We start from the raw sequence: 15,233 nt of genomic DNA on the forward strand, positions 1-15,233 counted from the left end.
GTAGGTGTTAATTCGATCAAGGTCGAACGTAACCTGAACTTGAGAAAGATGTGTTGATAAGTGCAAATTTTGTTGCCTTGACATTGTTGCTTTGGTTACATACTTGGAGAAATTTATAGATTTTTCGGGTGTTGGCTGGCGTTCCAGTCCCAGGCTATCTACTCCCTTCATTGGTTGACCTGGAGAGTATTTGAGAGGTCGAGCAATGAATTAGCAATCACGGCCCTGCATTCACGTACTTCGACTTAAAGTGTTCCCTTCGTCGCCTTGTCAAAAACCACCTTGAGAAAAACCAACTGGGACAAAACTCATGTGAGGGAAAAAAGAGTACGACTTGGGGGACACTTTATTTATTAAAAGTTGAAGTATTTGAGGTGGCTAATATTCCAGTTGTTTGGTAGTAGCTTTCCTTCCATTGTTTCTAGTTGGAATGACCCTTTATTTGCTTTTTGCTGTGATTTTGTACGGACCGTCCCAATTTGTTCCCATCTTGCCTTCCATGGGGTCTCTGCTCGCTTGTGTTTTAGCTTTCAGTACGTAGTCCCCGACTTTGAGTGGCCTGACCTTTGCTTTCTTGTTATAATGGCGTCTTGCTTGTTGTTTTTGGGCGATCATTCTTATATAGGCCATATCTCTTCGTTCATCGACTTCATCGAGTTCCTTCCTTCTACTCTTATTGTTGTTTGCGCCTCTCTCATGGGAGTACCTTAAACTGGGTTCTCCGACCTCGACTGGTATTACTTCCTCGGTCCCATGGACCAAAGAGTAGGGCGTCTCTCATGTGCTCGTTTTCGGAGTTGTTTGGTAAGCCCACAACACTTCTGGTAGTATTTTTGGCCATAGTCCTTTGGCGTCTTCAAGTTTTTTCTTCATGATGTTCAATATCGACTTGTTGGAGGACTCTCCCGTTGTCTACAGGGTGGTATGGCATCGAAAGTATCCTTTTAATATGCCATTTCTCAAATAATATAACGGTTTTATTTCCCGTGAACTGGGGTCCGTTGTCGCAGCTGATCTCTTTGGAAAGGCCGAACCGGCATATGATATTTTTTCATATAAAGGTAATTACTTCTTGTTCCTGTATTTGGGCGAATGTTCCTGCTTCCACCTATTTAGAGAAATAGTCATTAAAACCAAAAGGAATCGTACATTACCTCGCCCTGTTGGGAGGGGGCCCACGATGTCCATTCCCCATTTGATGAACAGACAAGGTAGGGTGACCGAGTGGAGGTGTTCGCCCGCTTGGTGAATCATTGGGGTGTACTTTTGGCATTACTCACATCTCTTCACGAAATCTGTGGCCTCCTTTTTCATGGTGGGCCAAAAATACCCCGCCCAATTGAGGCATCTGACCTGTACCCGATTGCCGGAGTGAGCCCCGCAATGACCTTCGTGGATTTCTTCAAGGACGCGCCGAGTTTGATTTGGCCTAGGCATTTTGCTAAAAGGCCGTTGTAAGTTCTCTTATACAGGTCGTTGTGGAGGATACTGTATCTGGCTACTTGCATTCTTAGTTTCTTGGCCTCTTTTTTATCATCTGGGCAAGTATGTAATAATACGATTGCGCCAATCCCAAGTTAAGCTTACGTTTCTTATCTCGACTTGGTCTAGCGATGAGTTGAGTAGGTGGACCATGTTTTTGTCTCTGGTTGTGATGTTTTTGGTGGTTGCGGCTAGTTTAGCGAGGCCATCCGCCTCAGCGTTCTGTGCTCGTGGAATTTTGTCGAGCTGGCATTCGTCGAACTTCGGCAGCAGCTTGCAGATTTTGGTCTGATATTTTTGCAATCTTTGTTCCTTGATTTGGAAGTCCCTCTGACTTGGTTGACTACGAGTTGGGAATAACAGTGTAGTTTTAACCGTTTTACCCCATACTTGAGTTCTAGTCTCAAACCTGCAATTACGGCCTCATACTCAGCCTCGTTCTTAGTCATATCAGGGCACCTTATGGACCGAAGAATTACTTCGTCTGTACAGAATTCGAGTACAAGTCCCAGTCTGGACCCCGACGCGTTGGACGCGGCATCGGTGTATAGGACCCATATGTCTTGTGTTTGGGGGGAAGTTTGGACGACTTCCCTTTCAACTTCAGGCATTATTTTTGCACTGAAGTCGGCGACGAAGTCAGTGAGCACTTGTGACTTTATCGCTATTCGCGGTTGGTACGTGATATCGTGCTCGCATAGCTCGATGGCCCATTTGGCCAGCCTTCCCGATAGCTCGAGTTTATGCAAAATGCTTTTTTGGGTGGAAGTCGTGACGACCGAGATGGGGTGGCATTGGAAATACGGTTTAAGCTTTCGTGAAGCTATGACTAAGGCCAAGGATAGTTTCTCGAGGTGAGGGTACCTCGTCTCGACGTCGACTAATGTTTTGGTATCATAATAGATGGGGGATTGCGTACCTTTATTTTCTAGAACTAGGACTACGCTCACAAGTACTTCGGATACAGCTAGCTAAACGAAGTGGCGCTCCTCCGGCTCCGGTTTTGAAAGCAAGGGTGGCGACGATAGGTATGCCTTTAGTTCCTTCAGGGCCTGGACGCACTCAGAAGTCTATTGGAGGCTGTTATCTTTCTAAAGTACGCCAAAGAATTTGTGGCACCTGTCCGACGACCGTGAGATGAACCTTGATAGGGCGGCGATATGGCCAGTCAACCTTTGAACCTGTTTTTTGGTGGTCAAGTGTTCTAGTATTCCCTCGCTGGCTTTGATTTGGTCAGGATTGACCTGGATCCCTCGTTGTGATACCAGGAAACCTAGAAACTTTCCTGAGGCCATGCCGAACGCACACTTTTTTGGGTCCAGTTTCATTCTGAACCGTCTAAGTATGTCGAAAGTTTCTTCCATCGCTTTGACTAGCATATCGTCTATATATACTTACATTGCTTTGCCGGTCTGGTCCTTGAACATCCTTTTCACCAACCTTTGATAAGTTCCCCCCGCGTTCTTTAACCCAAAACGCATGACCCTGTAGCAGTACGTCCCTTGATGGGTGATGAATGTGGTTTTTTCCTGATCCTCTTCTTCCATAAGGATTTTAATATAACCTGAATAAGCGTCTAAAAAGATTAGTAGTTCATGCCCGGCTGTTGCATCGATGAGTTGGTCGATATGGTGTAACGGGAACGAATCCTTGGGGCATCCTTTGTTCAAATCTGTGAAATCCACGCACATCCGCCATTTCCCATTCTTCTTTTTCACCATGACCATGTTGGCGACCCACCTGGGTTACTTCGACTCCTTGATGGAGCCATTTACTAATTGTTTTCCACCTCTTCGTATATTGCGTCATTAATTGTGGAGTTGAACTTATGCCTGACCTGTCTCACTAGGGGGTGGAATGGGTCGACGTTCAGTTTGTGGGTGGCAATTTCCTTTGGGATACCTGGTATATTTGCATGTCTAAAAGCAAATAAATCTGCGTTAGCTGTTAAGAATTGACGGAATTTACCTGCTTGAAGTTTGCAGCCTATTTAAGCCTTCTTGTTGTGGTCGTCGAGGTCTAATTGAACATGGTCGAGGTCTTCTAGGGTCGATCCTGCAGCTTCGACCATATCGAGGTCTCTGATGCCGTCCCCGCTACTGTCATATTCTGACCTCGGCCCTGCTGATTGCTATGCCTCTTTTTCTTTGTCCTTTTTTTGCTAGGTGGTCGTGGTGTCTAGAGCGATGCGGTAGTATTACGGGATGTGCATTTTTCCCCTCGTATACTGAATATTCCCCATGGAGTTGGGAATTTGATGACTTGATATAAGCTGAGGGGACGACTTTCATGGGGTGTATCCATGGTCGTCCTACCATGGCGTTGTACGTAGTGTCTTGGTCCATGATGTGGAATGTGGTTTCCACAGTTACACTACCGGCAGAACGGGGAGTGTGATTTCTCCAAATGTTCGCTTAACTGCATTGTTAAAACCAGTTAGCGTGATGCAACATAGCACTATCTTATCTTCGAGTTTCATTTGTGCAAGTACTCGAGGATGGATAATGCACATGCCACTCCTGTCATCTACCATAATGCGTCTCACATCGGTATCTAAAATTCGTAAAGTAATAACAAGGGCATCATTATGAGGAAAAGTCAAACCATCGGTATCTGACTTATCGAAGATGATACTCTCTTTGAGTTCATCGTACCGTTCGCGGGTGATTGACCTCTTGAGCTTGTGGGTAGTGGTGAATTTCACGTTGTTGATGGAGGAGTCATCACCGCCGCTGCCGCTGATGATCATGTGGATGGTATGAGCTGGTGAGGGCAGCTTTGGCGGTCATTGGTGTTGTTCGCATCCTCTGGCGAAGTTGGTTCTCCCCCGGTCGCTCAGCAACTCTTTGAGGTGCCCTTCTCGTAACATGTTTACGACTTCCTTCCTTAGGGCGATGCAATCTTTGGTTTTTTGCCCTCGTTCTTGGTGGAACTCATAGAGGGCATCGGACTTTCTGGTACTCGGATCTGACCTCATCTTTTGTGGCCACTTTACCTTTGGTCCGAGCTTCTTCAGAGCATAGACTATCTTTGTAGGTGACACACAAAAATTATGAGCGGAGAATAATGGGGGCATACCTCTTTCATTTCGATGAGTCGATGTGCCTTCTTTGTAGCAGGGGGGAGGCCGCACCGGCCATCCCGACATACGGTTGATGTCGTTCTCTGTTAGGTCACAGAACTGCGAGATATCTTCTGGCGTCGTTTCCTCGATCTTTTCTGGATTCAACCTGTACCGAGGTCAGTCGATGAGTTAGTCCATTAAGGTCGTATTCATCTGCTCGGACCTCGGCACAATAAGCGTTGTGTGTTTCGTCCCAAGTGGTTGGGGGATACTTCATCAGCCGATTCAATAGTTTCCTAGTTGCTCTTGAACCATCCCTGCTCAGCCCGTTCTGAAAGGCTGCAACCGCCATTCCTTCAGATACGTTCGGCAAAGTCATACTCACTCGATTGAACCGGGCGAAGAAGTCCCTCAGCCCCTCGCCTAGGGCCTGTTTAATGGCAAATATGCCGTTCACTCTCGCCTTGGCCTTCTTGGCTCCGACATGGGCCATTACGAACTTGTCGGCCATCTCTTCGAAAGTTTTTATGTAGTGTGCAGGTAGTTGTGAATACCTTGTTAATGCTCCTCCTGTGAGGGTTTCGCCGAACTTTTTCAGCAAAATGAAGGACACTTGCGCTTTAGCGAGGTCATTGCCTTTCATGGCGGTGACGTAATGAGTCACATGATCTTCAGGGTCGATTGTGCCATTGTATATTATGAGGTAGGGAAGCATTTGCAAGGTTTTTGGTATGGTATGGGGAGCTGCATCATCACTGTACGACTCTTCTATGAACCGGTCGGCGTCCCATTTTGGTAGCAACTTAGGAGCGCCTGGTATTTTATCGACCTGCTCCTGATGTTCTTTCATCTAATCCCGGAGCGCCTTATTTTCATTCTCCATTTCTTCCATCCTTTTGAGGATGGCTGTAAGGGCGTTATCACCTGCATTATCAGCAACATTATGAGTTATACCAGTCGTTGGAAGGGGTGGCTGATTGCACTGCTCGTCCATTTGTTGTATTTTGACAGTCTTTGTGGCTTCTGCAGTTGAGCCAGGAGTGGGTTTGTTGAGGATGCTTGTCAGTGTGTCACTCAACCACGCCTCGAGGAGCTTCTTGACAGTTGGGGGTGCCCCTTTCTCCGTAGACGTAGAGGCTCCTTTACCGTGAGGTTTTGTTATGCTGCAGTGTGGGGGTGGCAACCCATCTCGCCTAGGGTACTTACTCGGCGTCGTATCCTCACCCGCCGTTTCACAGCTCTCCTTGATGGCAGTTATAAGGTTGGTCGGGAATTCACTTGTTATCCTCATCCTTTCTTCTCGGTTGCCTACCATGTTAGGTTTTGAACAAGGAAAGAGAAGAGATCTTGGGTTTTGTGAGGTTAATGACCGGAGTTAGTTGTAGATCTAGAGGAAACAAAAAATTTAACTAAGAAATCCCCACAAACGGCGCCAAATTGTTTGAAAAAAATGAGAATCTTGGTTCAAATAATTTTAATTTTTATTAAACAAAGGTTAATCCTAGTTAAGAATAATATCCTCGGATCTTAATATTAGAAAAGGTAGGTGATAAGCGTTTTTGGGGACAGTAATGACACTGTGTGATAAATGTCATTAAATAATCAAGAACAGTGGTAGAGTGTATGATATTCAATAAATGATAGTAAATGGAATTTAAGTAAATGAGAGGAATAATTCAATCAACAAAGGGTGGAATAAATGAGCCTTCCACCTGACAATAATTGAATGATGAATCCTCGAATGATCGAAGATTTCTCGGATCTGAAGGAAAAAGACAGATGAGAATCTTAGTGAAAAGTGAAATCTTGTATTGAGTGAAGACTGAATCATTTTCAAAGTATTATTCTTTCAATTGAATCTTACGTGTCCCTCTTCTCTCTCTTTTTCCTATCTATATGGGATCTCTTCCCAAGAAACCCTAATAGTACAAATGTAAGGAATATTCGCTAGAATATCCACTAGAATATTCTCTTTCAGATCCTATCTTGAAAACTAGCTGTTACAGCTCTATCACCGGTACTCGACCTTGATCCTCATTGATGACTTGACTGCGGCTCTCCTCGACTCCTCGACCACATGCTAGTGCGGCTTCTCGGACCATCTTAAATGATGATTTGAGGACCCTTCTTATAATGTTATCTCGACCTGAATATTTTAAAGATGGATTTTGAATCATACACTTATAAATCCCATTCATCCGCATTAGGGGAAATGCGACACATTCAATAAATCACATTCTACGATTACAACTTATAAATTAGGTTCAATGATAGGGCTTATAAATCATATTCCGCGATTGCTACTTATATATCGCAATACTTGATTACGACTTATAAATCGCATTTCATAATTGTGACTTATTCCATTCATATACATGATTAACACCATTTTTATGCCACAAGATAGTCCTACTCATCTTTTATAAGTCAATTTACCAAGTTTCAGAATTTGACCAAACATCGCATTGCAATTTCAGATAAGGAGCTCAAAATTACGGAATCTAGTTCATGACATTATCGTCGTCATTCCTGCCATCAGAATTACGTACATTTTTGTTTATGTGTTGCCTTTATTCTTTTTGTTTTTCACCCGGTATTCGGTACCCGCATTGGAGTTCGACTATATCCGGATTCGCACTATGTAGGGCCCCATTAGAGAGGAAGCGCTCCCTACCAAGGATTTTTTCATACCTAAGGCTCGAACCTGAGACCTCTGGTTAAGGGAAGAGCATTCCCATCCATTGCACCACATCCTTTGGTGGTTGTGTTGCCTTTACTAGTTTAGCAAATAGGCAACCCAAAGGCTGTACAACAACAACAACCATCCAGTATAATCCCACAAGTGGGGTCTGGGGAGGGTAGGATGTGCACAACCTTACCCCTGCCCTGGAAGGGCAGGGAGATTGTTTCCAATAGACCCTCGGCTAAAGAAGGTGAAGTAAGCCCTGATATCAAGTAATAGCAAGACAAATAATTAGAAAACTAAATCGGAGATAGCAACAGAGAATATGAAAGGGGTACCGACAACAAGTAATAGCAAGATAGTATATTTAGAGAAATAAATCCAAGTCAGCACACGAGAATATGAACGAAGTACTGCTATCAAACTACGGAATTACCGATGACAAGTAATAACGGAACAAGACATGCGAATATAGCAAACTAAGAAAAAGGGTACCATACTAGCACTAATACTATCGAACTAGAGAGGACAAAGAGAAACGCATGACTACCTACTAACCTTCTACCCTAATTTTCAACCTCCACACCCTTCTATATAGGGTCATCTCTTCGGTCAGCCCAAGTTGCTCCATGTCCCGCCTGATCACCTCTTCCCAAGACTTCTTTGGCCTACCTCTACCCCTCCTCTCACCTCCTAAGGCCAACCTCTCACATCTCCTGACTGGGGCATCTGTGCTTCTCCTCTTAACATTCCCGAACCATCTCAACCTTGCCTCACGCATCTTTTCCTCCACATCGGCCACTCCCACCTTGTCCCGAATAACTTTATTCCTAATTCTATCCAACCTAGTATGCCCACACATCCATCTCAACATCCTCATTTCCGTTTCTTTCATCTGCTGGACATGGAACTTTTTGATTGGCCAACACTCTGCCCCATACAACATAGTCGGTCTAACCACTACCTTGTAGAACTTACCCTTGAGTCTCAACGGTATATTATTATCACACAAGACACCACAAGCGAGCCTCCACTTCATCTACCCTGATCCGATACGGTGTGTGACATCCTCATCTATCTCCCCATTCTTCTGAATTATAGATCCCAGATACTTGAAACGCTCTCTCCTGGGAATGACTTGCTTACCTAGTCTCACATCCCCGTCTGCCTCCTGGATAACACCACTGAACTTGCACTCCAAGTATTCTGTCTTGGTCTTACTCAACTTGAAACCCTTAGACTCTATAGTGTGTCTCCAGACCTCCAATCTCTCATTAACGCCACCTCACATCCCATCAATCAGGACGATGTCATCCGCAAATAACAAGCACCAAGGCACCTCCCCTTGAATGTGACGCATCAAAGAATCCATCTCTAGGGAAAATAAAAACGGGCTAAGTGTTGATCCATGATGCAACCCCATCTCAATAGGAAAGTACTCAAAGTCTCTTCCTGCTGTCCTAACCCGTGTCTTAGCCCCATCATTCATGTCCTGAATCACTCTAATATATGCTACAGGCACTCCTCTAGCCTCCAAACATCTCCATAGAACCTCTCTAGGGACTTTGTCATAGGCTTTCTCCATGTCAATGAACACCATATGCAAATCTTCTTCACCGCCCTATACTGCTCTACCAATCTCCTCACAATGTGAATGGCCTCAGTAGTCGACGTCTCGGCATGAAACCAAACTGGTTCTCGGAAATGGACATACACCTCCTCAACCTCCCTTCAATCACCCTCTCCCACACTTTCATCGTATGACTTAACAACTTGATACCCCTATTGTTGTTGCAGTTTTGGACATCCCCCTTGTTCTTGTACAACAGTATCATCGTACTCCGCCTCCACTCTTCGGGCATCTTCTTCGTCCTAAAAATGACGTTAAACAACCTAGCAAGCCATTCCAAGCCCTCCTTACCCACGCTCTTCCAGAATTCCACCGGGATCTCATCCGGCCCAGTCGCTCTACCCCTACTCATACTGCGCATATCCCCTACAACCTCCCCCACTCGTATGCATCTACAGTACCCAATATCTCGCTGCCGCTCCAAGTACTCCAACTCCCCCAGCACAATGCCCCTATCTCCCTCTTCATTCAAGAGTTTATGGAAGTAATACTACCATCTCTGCCTAATCTGTGCCCCCTCCAATAAAACTCTTCCCTCCTCATCTTTTATGCATGTCACTTGGTCCAGATCCCGGGTCTTCCGCTCTCTCACCTTCTCTAGCCTGTACAACTTCTTGTCCCTGCCTTTATCCCCAATTTCTTCGTATAAACGACTAAACGCCACGGTCTTAGCTGCAGTAACCGCCAACTTCGCCTCCTTCCTAGCCTTTTTGTACCCCTCCATGTTAGCACTCTTCTGTCCCTCGTATGTACTCTCTACTAGCTTCAACTATGCCGCTTTCTTGGCTTCCACTTTTCCTTGCACCTCTTCTTTCCACCACCAGTCCCCTTTATGGCCACCAGGAAAACCCTTTGAGACCCTTAACACCTCTCTCGCCTCCTATCTAATACAATTTGCTATCATAGACCATATACAACTCACGTCCCCGCTACTCCTCCAGGTCCCCATAGCCAACAACTTCTCCCCTAACTCCTGGGCCTTGTCCACCTGACCCTAGGTATACCAGACATAGCCCTCTTCTTCCTCGTCCACCTGATCTCTAAGTCCATAATCAAAAGCATATGTTGCGTCGTAAGATTCTCACTCGGGATGACCTTGCAATCCGTGCATAGACCTCTATCACATTTCTGGAGAAGTTGATGGTCAATCTGGGTCTTGGCCACCATACTCCAAAAAGTTATCAGGTGCTCCGCCTTCTTCGAGAAATACGAGTTAGCGATCACCAGCTCAAAAGCTTTAGCGTACTCCAGCAGCAAAGTACCTCCTCTGTTTTTATCTCCGAAACCGAAGCCACCATGAATACCGTCATATCCCCGAGGAGACCTCCCAATGTGGCCGTTAAAATTACCCCCTATAATAAGTTTCTCGATGGATAGTATACCCCGCACAAACCCATCCAAATCTTCCTAGAACTGTCTATTAACCTCCTCGTCCAAACCCACCTGAGGCGCGTAAGCACTAACTACTTTCAGAGCATACCCTCCCACGACTATCTTAATGGCCAACAACCTGTCATTCACCCTTTTAACCTCAACCAATAGCTCCCTTAGATCCTTATCAACTAAAATGCCTACCCAATTCTTCCCTCTCACCCTCCCTGAATACCACAACTTAAACCCATCAGCCTCCCGAGCCCTGTTCCCCACCCATCTAGTTTCCTAGACACAAGCTATGTTAATCTTCCTCTTATGGAGAATCTTCGCTAACTCTATAGACTTCCCCGTTAGAGTCCCTATGTTCCATGACCCCACTCTCAACCTAGAAGGTGCCTTACCCCCTGCCACCCTTCACCTCTACCCCCCCTCTCCCCCCAAGGACATGCCCTCACTCTATCATAGCCGACGCGGCCACTAGACCAGCACAAAGCTACAAACAGAATAGACTAAAAAGGAATAGGCTAAACAGAAACCTACAGGTACACAAGGTGCTAATAAGAGATCCGACTAAGCAGAGACAAACTATGTATTAGTTATAATACTAAAGTGATAAATAGAGACAGATATAAGCCGACAAGTCTAACTAAATATAATTTAAACATGATACCGTAGATGTCAAAGATACAGGCAAGCAAAAAAGAAAAAAATGACAATAAAAATACCGATACCATGAATACCAGATATAGAAAAAAAGAACTTGGAGCAAGTTTTCTTGAAGCGTGTCGGATCTGCTCAAGAGCACTGACAAGTCCTGCTGCGTCCTGCCGGAAAGCTGTTCAGAAGTTGCTGGAATTTATGAAACTTGTCAAAAATCTGTACACACCGGGAAATAGTCCGTCCTCGCTGGGAAAAAGCTGATACTGTCTAAAGAACAGACGTACCCCCACACACACATAAAAGGGGAGAGGGGGGGAGAGAGAAAGGGAAAGAGAGAGAGAGAGGAAGAAGAAGATGGAGCCGGGGTCGCCGGAAAAAGCAAAACCAGAAGGGTCGCCGAAAATCAAAGGTCGTCGAACTTGCAGCAACTCACCTGGAACACGCATGTCTCGACTCTGGTAGTGAGAACGGAAAAGAAGAGAACGAATAGAGAGAGAAAAAGAAGAGAAAGAAGAAGAAGGAGAGAGAAAGAGAAAGTGAGGGAGAGAGAGAGAGAGAGAGGACGGAAAGAGAGAAGTGACTTACTTGTAACAGCACCTGCGGTGGCGACGGCGAAGTAGCAGATGCCGGAGTGTAGCTACTAGGGTGCTACTGAGTGTAGCTACTAGAGAGAAAAAGTCAGTAAACGTTCACTTTTCTAATTTTTACTGTTGCATCCCAAAGGCAATGATAATTCAAAACACTTCTCCATAAAGAACTGAATTGGATGGTTAATCTTTAATCCCAACTGAAATTATTCCCAATAATCTTTTTTTTTGGAATTAAAAGTGTAACGATCCGGCCGGCCGTTTCGAGAGTTATAGCTCTGTTTCCCCCATTTCTGCTTCTTTTTGTATCCTTCAGCTATATTATGATATGTTGGGTCAGTTGGTTCGGGACTGAGTGGATTCAGGGAGGATTTGAGACACTTAGTCTCTTTTGTGAAGGCTTAAGTTTGGAAAGTTGACCGAATGTTGACTTATGTGCAAACGATCTCGGATGTGAATTCTGATGGTTCTGTTAGCTCCGTTAGGTGATTTTGGACTTAGGAGCGTGTCCAGAATGTAAGTTGAAGGGCTGTGGTGGTATTAGACATGAATTGGCTAAAGTTGGAATTCGGCGATTTTTAGTCGGCAGTGGAAAAATTTGATATCGGGTCGGAATGGAACTTCAGAAGTTGGAGTAAGTTCGTAGTGTCATCTGTGGCTTGTGTGCAAAGTTTGGGGGTCATTTGAACGTGATTTGGTAGGTTTCGGCGTCGTTTGTGAAAATTTGGAAGTTTAGAAGTTCTTAGGTTTGAATCCGAAGGTAATTTGGTATTTTGATGTTGTTTTGGGAAACCCAAAGGTTCGACTAAGCTTGAATGACGTTATGGGATGTGTTGGAACGTTTGGTTAAGGTCCCGAGGGCCTCGGGTGAGTTTCGGGTGGTTATCAGATCATTAGTTGGCTTTGAAAGTTGGCAGATCTCTGATATCTGGTGTCTGGTATTGGAAGTGCGGACCGCACAAAAATGGCACGGACCGCAGGGGTGTTATGCGGCCGCATGGGAAATTATGCGGATCGCGGAGGTGTTGTGCGGCCGCAACAGAATGGTGCGGATCGCGGTGAGGGGTGTGCAGCCGCAGTGAGTTTTACGCGGACCGCGGAAGGGAAAGGGCTCAGGACCTGCGGCCGCGGCAGAATTTCGCGGACTGCACAGTGAAGGTTCAGGGAGCACTATATAAGCAAGGCTTAGGGTTTTATTTCACATCTTGGACTTTGGGAGCTCGGTTTAAGGCGATTTTTCGAGGGTTTTTCAAGAAATTCATCAGGGTAAGTGATTCTAACTCGGTTTTGGCTAATATTCATGAATATATCATTGAATTCATCATTCGATTCGTGATTTGGGATGGAATTTTGGGAAAATTGGTGAAGTTTTATAAAATGAATTTTTGGGATTTGAAAGCCGATTCGAAGTTGGAATTTAGTGAAACTAGTATGGTTAGTCTCATAATCGAATGGGTTGTCGGATTTTGTGACTTTTGTCGAATTTCGAGACGTGGGCTCAGGGCCCGACTTTTCAGTTGACTTTTTGACTTTTGATCTAAAGCTTAGTATTTTCTTATGGGATTGATCCCTCTAGCTCGTGTTGATTGCATTGTATTGCTTTGGCTAGATTCCGGACGTTTGGAGGCCGGTTCTAGAGGCAAAAGCGTCGCGGAGTAGGGTTTTGACTTGATTGAGGTAAGTAACGCTTTCAAACTTGGTTCTGAGGGTTCGAAACCTCGAACTATGTGTTATGAGACTAGTATGGAGGTGTCGCACATGCCAAGTGACGGGCATGCGGACGTGCACCGTGAGAATTGTGGCCTGGATCATTCCATGGCACCGTTTAGTTACTCTTTCTTGCTGATATCCGTATTTCTATCATGTGATTAAGTAAATGAGCTGTAAATCATACTAGATATCATGTTAGGGCTTCACGCCGATATTGTTGAGACCCGAGTGGTCGTTTATTGCTGTCATCTCATTAGTTTCATTGATATTCTGTACTCAGTCTTAGTCATGCATATCATATCATGTCTCAGTATCGGTTATTACTATTTGGCACATCATATCATTGTTCCGGGCTAGTTTTATGATATTGTGAGCCCGTGTGTGAGACTGGAGAGTGATGACTGAGTGAGGCCGAGGGCCTGATTATGAGTGACAGTTATGGGATCGGGCTGCACGCCGCAGCGGTTATGTTGATGATTATGATAGCGCTTGGGCTGTAGGAGCCCCTCCGGAGTCTATAAAAGACCCGCAGTGAGTGCATATGATATTATTGAGAGATGGATCTTCCCTGGACATGGATCTTGTCCGAAGTATTTATACCTGGAGATGGATCTTCTCCATAGGGTTGGAATGGCCTTCCCCGGTACTGAGTGACTGCTGTCAGTAATGTGTATATATTCCGGGATGGATCTTCCCTGGGCCGGATGGCCATATACAGTACCGAGTGGTTGAGCACTTGAGAGTGGAGGTAGATGGAACATTTTCATGCATTCTGTGCATTGGCACATAGAGATTAGCTGAGCTTTATACTTCACATTGTCCAGATTTGTAATTACTTTACTGTTTGAGCTGAATACTTGAATTGCAAGCATGCCTACTTTACTGCACAGTTAAATTCTGTTTACATGTTGAGGTTAGTTCGTCACTACCTATCAATCCATAGTTTGGACTTGTTACTTCCTGAGTTGGTGTACTCACGGTAATCTGCACCTTGTGTGCAGATCCAGGTATCTCTAGCCATGGTAGCGGCTGTTGACTATTCCAGTTGCTGACTTTCATCGGAGATAGCGAGGTAGCTGCCTGGCGATCACAGTCCTGCTTTTCTCCTTCTTTATCTTCCCTTAAGTGTATTTTGGCTATTCTCAGACTATGTTAGTCTTACTATATTTCAGAACTGTTGTAGTAGTTGCTCATGACTTAGTGACACCCGATGTCGGGCTAGTTATTTCCGCACTTTGTTTTCGAGATTGATCTCTTTTATGAAATTTCAGTATAAAAAAGGTTTTTATCTATCTTTAAATGAAATATCGAATTGGTTGAAAGAGTGTCGGCTTGCCTAGTTCCATGATAGCCGCCATCACGACCGGGTTTGGTTTTTGGGTCGTGATAAAAAGGGTAAAAAGATTCTAAAAAAAGGTCAAACATCAACTTCAGAATAAAACTTCAATCCTAAATATTGGAGTAGTTCAATCAAAATTTAAAATACTAATGCTAGCTAGAATTTTATCCAACCTAAAATGTAGCAATATTAAAGTTGGATTAATACTACTTTGTTGGAAAAATGTTGCGGCCAAACGCACACGCAAGTATACGCGGTCGTCAAGTAATAAAGTGACTAAAAGTCAGATGCCGAACCCACGAGGACTTGTGATTAACTATTAACTAAATTAGACTATCCTAACTATCTAAACAAGAATTAAAACTAGAAGTATTTGATTCTAAACTAATTAAAATAAAGAAAAACAAATAATGAACTTTGAACAGAGGAAGATTAGATTTTTATGTTATCAATGCGATGAAAACGATCTAGGGTTATAAGCTATCTAACACTCCTATTGTATTCTTCAATTGAATTGACTAACTAATTCATCTAGCTTATTGGTTGACAGGGTTAATATTGCTCATAAGAATCTGTCGAGTTCTTACTCACCTATTCAAGCTAACCTAATGTTCTATATGTCTATGGAATTAGAACTAACAAGAACGAATTTATAATTCATGTAAATCAACCAAGCAAAGCAATTAGGTATATGTCTATCCTAA

The 15,233-nt window shown here is 44.3% G+C and overlaps 3 protein-coding genes across 3 annotated transcripts; all 3 read right to left on the reverse strand.

Annotated features, from left to right (window-relative positions):
* Window positions 4,268–5,396, reverse strand: LOC109229812. The gene is made up of 2 exons (XM_019395364.1): window positions 4,819–5,396; window positions 4,268–4,712 (listed from the first exon to the last, which is right to left on the reverse strand). Exons 1-2 carry the CDS (start codon window positions 5,394–5,396, stop codon window positions 4,268–4,270), a joined length of 1,023 nt encoding a protein of 340 aa, XP_019250909.1.
* On the reverse strand, window positions 6,547–8,829 carry LOC109229813. The gene is made up of 5 exons (XM_019395365.1): window positions 8,519–8,829; window positions 8,273–8,413; window positions 7,426–7,491; window positions 7,258–7,322; window positions 6,547–6,692 (listed from the first exon to the last, which is right to left on the reverse strand). Exons 1-5 carry the CDS (start codon window positions 8,827–8,829, stop codon window positions 6,547–6,549), a joined length of 729 nt encoding a protein of 242 aa, XP_019250910.1.
* On the reverse strand, window positions 9,826–11,339 carry LOC109229814 (craniofacial development protein 2-like). Its single transcript, XM_019395366.1, has 4 exons — window positions 11,327–11,339; window positions 10,974–11,068; window positions 10,299–10,518; window positions 9,826–10,211 (listed from the first exon to the last, which is right to left on the reverse strand). Exons 1-4 carry the CDS (start codon window positions 11,337–11,339, stop codon window positions 9,826–9,828), a joined length of 714 nt encoding a protein of 237 aa, XP_019250911.1.

The sequence above is a fragment of the Nicotiana attenuata genome, chromosome 7 (assembly GCF_001879085.1).
Source record: "Nicotiana attenuata strain UT chromosome 7, NIATTr2, whole genome shotgun sequence".
Classification (NCBI taxonomy): Eukaryota; Viridiplantae; Streptophyta; class Magnoliopsida; order Solanales; family Solanaceae; genus Nicotiana; species Nicotiana attenuata.